Source organism: Aspergillus caelatus (genome assembly GCF_009193585.1).
Source record: "Aspergillus caelatus strain CBS 763.97 unplaced genomic scaffold BDV27scaffold_176, whole genome shotgun sequence".
Lineage (NCBI taxonomy): Eukaryota > Fungi > Ascomycota > Eurotiomycetes > Eurotiales > Aspergillaceae > Aspergillus > Aspergillus caelatus.
In genome coordinates this window covers 71,823-79,033 of record NW_022475439.1, presented here as the reverse complement: position 1 = coordinate 79,033, position 7,211 = coordinate 71,823, and the positions used below count along the sequence as shown (strand labels likewise).

The window sequence follows — 7,211 nt, the reverse complement described above, 5'->3', positions numbered from 1 at the left end:
TTGAATAGCTTCAATTTTATCGTTTGAGTGGGAATTATCGTTTGGGTGAGGCAGACCAACACGCCGAACAGGCGGGTGGGGCTGCTGACCTAAGAGACGGATATGTTGGCAGGGGATTCCGGCCGGCGGCCCTTTTAGGCCCGGCACGTAGGATCTTCCGGCCGCTAAGCGGTCCCACAACAGGATTGTTGTTTAGGCCTAGATAGCTTATAGAGCCAATAATCGAATCAATGATTATGATGAGCTTTGAATTAGTCCACTAAGATTATATACCGCGCCTGCGGTTGTCAAGCCGTTCGGGGCTTGACATAGTGGTCTTTTTAGCTAGTTGGTAGGGCGATCACCCCAGGGATCGATCTATTACAGTTGAATTTCCAATAAGGGGAAAAATCTAGAACGGAGGCCAAGTTGAATTCTCCTTCTTTCTCCGCAGAAATTAGAGGACACGGTTGTTGATACAGTGATTCTAGTATTTGTCTAACAATCATGTACGTACAGTACAATCCACCCGGCAACTGCACCGGATAGAGAGAGAGAAGAAAAAAAAAAAAAGGTTAAACCTCAAACGGGTATACGCTCAAACGACAATACATTAAAAACCGTTCGCTTTTGGAAAACGTCGCTCGTTGCATGCATGAAGATAGTTGAGGTCCAGGTTGGGGGCAATAAGAAGACACCCCTCGCGTCGGAGTTGTATAAAGTGGCCCTTAAAATCAGATTGTCTAGATTAATTATAACTGTGAGGACCCGGAGGTCAGAACTACTGGCAGCGATGTCATTTATTCATTTACACCGCGTGCCTGAGGTGAAGGCGGCCACAGGGGGCAATATGTAGTTATTTGGCCTCGCTCTAACCACCCTTATCCTGTTCCTTTCTTCCTCATGCTTAGTATTCTCAGTTCCAGGCACCGAATGGAGTACTTATCCCCTTCAGAAGCTCCTTTTTCGTAGGCCATGACAATAACCAGCTGTTACATTATTTAGAAGAAAGAGAGTAGAGAAAGAGAGATACTAGGAAAATAGTTTAATAGATTTGAGAGTGTTGGCTAGAAGTGCTGAGGACATCTACTATCCAGGGTAGAAGTTAGGCTGACCGTTGGGACGGGATGGGATGGAAATGGGATGTCCCGTGTCCCGTCCCATCCCGTTTCCCATCCCATCCGGTTCAACCCTGAAAACGGGATTCGCATTTATTTCTTGGCATTATTTTGGGATTTTCCCGTCCCAACGGTCAGCCTAGGTAGAAGACTTGTCAACTAGGTAAGGATACGTAGGCTAAAGCAAGTGGGAATATCAAAGACAGGCAGTAGATACTATTGAGACAGGAGACTGATTCTTGACCTCCTATACTACTAACGATTCGCTAACTTATAGCTGAAGGCTTTTATGCCTAAGGCTTCAGAATCCCCATTGAGATCCTGACCATTGGGTGGTCGGATAGTCAGTCTTCATCGGTGTCATTTATATTCCGGCAGCGTAGCATGAGATTATATGCTAGGCAATTCTCCAAACGCAATCAAACTGACTGGGCCATTCAGGGCGTTCGTCATGTCGCACGATGTTGAACGGGTCGATGGGTTGCATCCAGACAAGCCAAGAGCAAGTGCGGTGGCTTGCATGGGGTGGTATCTTGTCCTCCGAAGAAAAGTCCAGGGGCCATCGGAGGCCGATTTGTCCATGCACCTGCGTCAGGTTATATTGTACGGTTATCGGGCCGAATCACTATTCGATCTGTGACACTGTCTATCTCTATCTAATCTGACTGGGAAATATACTTTAAATAGTTATCGTGTGTAGTAGTAAAATTAATTAACTTAATCCTTGACTTTATAACGCTTTCATAAAAGTAATGGGATATATATAGATCAGTAAACTTTAGTCTATACACACTTTAGAGCCCTGCTGTAGTCATGTGACGTACAATATCAATATGGAACAGGAAACTGCTCTGGATCACCCACTGAGCTTGCTGGTGGTATCCGGGAGCGACCGGAGCAGCCGGTGCGTGCTCCGTGAGCAATCAGTGAGTGGCCCGGAACGCTCACAGAGCACTCTCGAGCACTCATGTGCTGCCCTCATAAAGCGGCGGCACCCGTATCAGGTAACCGGGCGGAACTTGCAGAAAAACAGTTCAGTTATACACTACTACATGAGATTCGCTCAATGTATGCAACGTCCGACGTCATCGGAACCTAGCCTCACATCCAGCAAGCCCTAATTACATACATCACATCCCTAACCACCTTTTCAGTACTCATAAATTCTCCGAAAATTATTCATCCCATTCCCCACTTCCTGCCGGCCCAACGGCGTCATATCCAACAAATGATACGTCCCAAGCAGGATCTCCATGCCCCGATCCGTAGTCGAATACGTATGGAACACCTCCCCATCATCCCCCTTCAAAAACACACACAACCCAAAATACCCATTCCCAGGCTTCCAAGTGATAACCTCGCCACCCTTCTCCGCCTCTACCCACGCCCGATGCGTCTTCTCCGAGCTATAAAACGGAAACCCCCACCCAGTAAGCCTCTTATACTCCTCAATCTTCTCCACCGGCGCCCTCGCAACCGCCACAAAACTCGTATCCCGACTCTCCAGATGCCGCAAATCAGGGATATGATCCATGCAAAACGAACACCCCACACAGCCCTTCTCGTCCTCCGGCCCCAGCATGAAATGGTACATGATTAGTTGCTTCCGGCCAGCGAACAGCTCCGGGAGAGTTTTCTCGCCGTCAACTGTGTCGAACTTGAAGCGCGAGGCATCCGGGACTGGAACTATGGGGAGGGAGCGTCGCGCTGCGGAGAGCGCTTGGAGTTGGTGAGTTGCAGCTTTTTCGAGGGCGAGGTGGGTGTTGTGGGCTTTTTGGAATTCGGTGGGGGAGACTATCTGTTTTTTTTTTTTTTTTTTTTTTCTTGTTAATTTTTCTCGGAGATACTGAGGTGGGGGTCAATAGTGGGGTTTTTATGTTGTGTTTTTCTTAGGGATTTTGCTATAGGTGTAGTTGTTAGAGGTTGCTTACATTTTGGTTTGGTGGACTCATGATGGGTATTGAATTCTGTCTGTTTGGATTGGGTAGAGCGATAGATGTACAGATAGATAATATTTGGTACAAAATATGATTCTCACTTTTAAACAGGATTAGTTACTAGATTGATTGTTATGAAGCTATGAAGTTCGAAAAGTAGAAATGCGGGGTTTGGCTCGTATAAATTCACTTGAAAGCTTCTTTCCAATTATGTAATTTGTCGGTCTGTTTCCGTGGTTTTGAGTAAATTTTGTTCTGGGCTTTGGGTCTAGAATGTACTTTTATAGATACTTACGTTTAATACATCTATAGATCCATGGAACTAATGGTTGTAGGGTTGTGCGGATCATTGGGTGATCTTTACCTACGGATAACCCAGAATATATATCCGTGGCACAACACAAGTATTTTGAGACCTTAGGACTAAGTCACGTTATGTTCACACAGATAAATATATCTTTCCTAGCTAAGAAAATCGATCTAGACTCCCCCATGATCTACACGATGCACAACAAGTAATAAACAACCAATATCCGTTAAAAACAAACAACAAACCCAACCTTCACTCAACCGAGTCAGCCCTCTCCAACCTCCCCTGTTTCGAATTCAGATACTCATTCCTAAACTAAGATCAGCACAATAGAGCTATCCATTAACACCCCTAATAATCGACAAACCTCTCATTCGCCCAATTCATCGCCGCATAGGCAATCAGAAAGGGCGGCACAACATATAGCACCTGGTGTCTGCATCTTCGGAACGTATTATATATGGCAGCGTGGAACGCCCCAGCAAAGGGTCTCTGTCGGTTTGGGGATAGGGAATAGGTGACTATGCGGATTGGGGTGGGGCGGACTATTCTTTGTTTCAGTTTGGGTTCGTGATGGGATATGCTTTTTCTTCTTATTTTAATTTTTTGTTTTCTTTTTCTTTTCTCTTTTTTTTTTCGGATTGATTGATCTACGGTGGATGGTTCTTGAGAGGGTGATGGTGTTAACGTACCGGAGTTTCCAGGCTCTCCCATCCACCTATCCAGATATTAGTCTTATTCGTAGGAATAGTGTGAGGGTATAAAGGAAGGATTAAATGAACTTACCATCCAGTCTTGGGGTCATTGTGGCCTACCATGCTGAGAGGATTCACTTCTCGGATGAGGGATGGTAAAGGGAACGTTTGAATAACTCAGTTGGGAGAGATTGAGGACTCATTCTTATACTATGTTTGTTTCGCAGGGATACTGGTATGCTCTGGTTAGGGCTTAGATGTCGGCATGTCGGACATTGACAGTGTATATTTTGGGAAGTTGTGCGAGTGTGATTGGATGGTTCGTATACTAGGTTTTTGAGTTTGATCCACTGAAGGATTCGGATCCCTGTTGTTCTATCGTGTAGATCCTCTTTTGGTAGACCTAAAACTGGGCAGTAAGGTTCGAATTAGCTTGAGTTGTACAGGTAGCATCTTGTTTATGGAATGATGTGTATAGGTTAGGTTAGGCGTATGGCCTGTGTACCTAGAAGGATGTTTTGTATTAATGCAACTTGAGAGTATTTCATCATCCTATAGTACTGATACAATGGTATAAATGAAATAATCAAACAGCCAGCGAAAAATCCCCAAAGAAATCCTGCCACGCAGTAGGAAAATAAAACAAATTCAGCCCCGGAAAGTCCCACTCCCGAACAAACTGCTCGGGCACAAAAGACTGCAAGTCCGCCTGAGCATCAAACGACTCCCAGAATGGCGCCGTAGCCACTGGATCACCACCCGCTCCTCTTTCCTGAAAGATTCGGCCGTATTTCTCAATACTTAGCCTAAGGATCTGCATGTAGATGCTTCCATTTCCCGTAGTTTCTCCGCTGGATCCTACGGACCGAGTTAGCTCATCAAGAAGTCTGTTTCCGTGGTCCAGAAGTTCTTGGTGCTCCTCCCTTCGTTCCGGGAGAAGCCGAGAGAGTTTCAAAAGCAGTAGGAAGCAGAACGCGCATTTAGCCCAGACAAAGTCCATGGCGTATTTCAGCTTGGCGAGGTAGAGGTCTGGCTCCGTGCTTATGATGCGGAGGTGTTTTCGGGCACTAGACTTGGCTAATAGGAGAATATTGCGTTCAACAGGAGACATGGCACTAGTTTTATGTGAATGAAAGGGCGGAATAATATTGTCACCAAATGGGAAAAATGGTACGTACGCCACATTCTCTACTCCCATTGATAGCAGGGCTTTGCAGTGGAGGATTAGCTCAGCCCAGCATTTTTGGACGCGTAGGGCTGCTAAGAGGAAGGGTCTCTCTTGCTCTGCTGCAATCGAGTTTTCTAAAGATTTCCGTCCGCATTAGTACAACCATATGATGTTATATACTGTTACGGTAAACTTACCAATAATGCGCAACCAATCACTAAATCATTCAGTAAGTGATATTGACAGGGAAGGTAATTGGTTCACTTACTCAAACCAGAGATCAAGATCTACCTTGGCCTCGTGTACAAATTCGGCAATATCCGGCCTATCTAGCGTCTCCTTCGTGTCTAGAGTATCGTTGAATTTTGCTGCCAAGGGGTGTAAGGACATCTCTTGTGTTCAGGTTGGAAATATGGGATATTGGAATTACCACGTATAACATTCAACTTTCATTTCATGGTCAGCCCGCATTTATTATTAAATGAAAATAGTGACCATACCTCAACTTGAGAAAACAGACGTAAGTCTAAGATTGTCGACGTATGATGACGGAGCAAAATGCGGCATCGATGTGCATTTCCCCTCATCCGAATACCAGGCGGCTTTCCGCCATCTACATGAAATCTGGAGACAGTCAGCCTGAGTAGGTCCCACACTAGAGTGTGAACATACATATGATCCAAAACAAGGAGGCCAAACCAGGTCCGGGATTTGCGCATCAAGGAACGGTCTTCTTCATCAGTTGCCATGTGAGATTCAGATATGTCTTCAATCCCTTTCATGGTCAGGCGCTGTATAAGTTCTTCGAATGCCTCGTTCAAGCTCAAGTCCAATGCCATCCGGGTCGCAAATGAAAGTAGGAGAGAACGTTCGGCAGAATAGCATGCTACAATAAGAAGCGCCTGTATGGATTCTAGGCAGTTGAGCGTTTTGTTTTGGATTACAACGTTGATCCATCTCTTGAGCTCTGCATGCAGCAAATCAGAAATCTGGGATCCTGATTCTAAAGTCCATCAGTTATAAAATCGGGATAATGTGTCATTAGCCACTTGATGAAGTTTGTCATACTTGTCTCAACGCGACTACCAATTGTACAGATGGCATTCAAAAGTATGCTACTGCGCGCACGCACAGACACAAAGTTGTCGAGTTCCGGGTCGAAAATTGGGATATACCTATCCTAAAATTGCCGGAAGGATAAGTCTCAAAGCCAATCGAGAGTAGAAACTAGGCATACGTACGCAACCTTGGAAAAAACTACGTTGGATCAGCAAAAGCTCACAAAAGATGCATAATGACTCGCAGCGCCTACGTTCTAAAGCATGACATGGCCTGGTCAATTGTCATCAAACCTTTGCTGATAAAATCGGAGATGGACTCTTCTCTAATATCGAACCCTGAGCGCCTCTGTCTAGCGGGATGTGGACTATTCACCTCTGCGGTTTGCAGTTGCTGGAAGATAGATCCGTTCCGATGAGTTGATATACACCTAGGACCACGATAGTGATAGTCACTGGAGTCTGCCGCTCCAAGGAATGTAGGCATTGGCCCAGGATCCGACATAATATGACTTGGCGAAGGAATTGGGATCTGCTGCCCTGGGATTTGACCCTGGGCTACATCTCCAAGAGGTCCCGGATTTGGCTGTATGTGAAGCTGGAGAAGCTTGTGCATATCACTCAATTGTGCTTGCAGTCGCTGTACTTCAGCCTCCACATTTCCCAGCCGTCTTCAGTTTTGGTCAGCTTTTGTCTACCTATAACCAAAGGGTCGTTTTTGAAGAGACGAGGTATGTAGACATACTCTGAGGACGGATCCCGTGGGATCTCGAAGAATACACATTGTTTCCGCGAGCGCCTGCACCTATTCCACTTGTAAGCAAAGCATTTTCACCCTCTATTGCAGATGCAGGAGAAAGGGCGACAATACCTAGTACATGGTCGTTTCCCGTCACATCTCACCTACAGCAAGGTTAATGGATACATAGGCGAAAATATTGCAGAG

General features: G+C 45.6%; 3 protein-coding genes across 3 annotated transcripts; all 3 read right to left on the bottom strand.

The window, feature by feature from the left end:
- Positions 1-1,958: 1,958 nt before the first annotated feature.
- BDV27DRAFT_133210 (DUF899 domain-containing protein) lies at positions 1,959-3,210 on the bottom strand. Its single transcript, XM_032068034.1, has 2 exons — positions 3,029-3,210; positions 1,959-2,895 (listed from the first exon to the last, which is right to left on the bottom strand). The coding sequence occupies exons 1-2, from the start codon at positions 3,047-3,049 to the stop codon at positions 2,248-2,250; spliced, it is 669 nt and encodes a 222-aa protein (XP_031924465.1). The 5' UTR covers positions 3,050-3,210; the 3' UTR covers positions 1,959-2,247.
- A 290-nt stretch (positions 3,211-3,500) lies between these two features.
- BDV27DRAFT_133206 (cytochrome b-c1 complex subunit 8) lies at positions 3,501-4,267 on the bottom strand. The gene is made up of 4 exons (XM_032068033.1): positions 4,131-4,267; positions 4,037-4,062; positions 3,712-3,889; positions 3,501-3,654 (listed from the first exon to the last, which is right to left on the bottom strand). Exons 1-4 carry the CDS (start codon positions 4,160-4,162, stop codon positions 3,597-3,599), a joined length of 294 nt encoding a protein of 97 aa, XP_031924464.1. The 5' UTR covers positions 4,163-4,267; the 3' UTR covers positions 3,501-3,596.
- A 358-nt stretch (positions 4,268-4,625) lies between these two features.
- On the bottom strand, positions 4,626-6,770 carry BDV27DRAFT_147896 (putative C6 transcription factor; the record flags this gene model as incomplete). Its single annotated transcript, XM_032070824.1, has 9 exons — positions 4,626-5,154; positions 5,218-5,341; positions 5,405-5,424; positions 5,476-5,575; positions 5,638-5,653; positions 5,708-5,831; positions 5,880-6,210; positions 6,276-6,382; positions 6,520-6,770. The coding sequence occupies 9 exons, from the start codon at positions 6,768-6,770 to the stop codon at positions 4,626-4,628; spliced, it is 1,602 nt and encodes a 533-aa protein (XP_031924463.1).
- Positions 6,771-7,211: the final 441 nt, after the last annotated feature.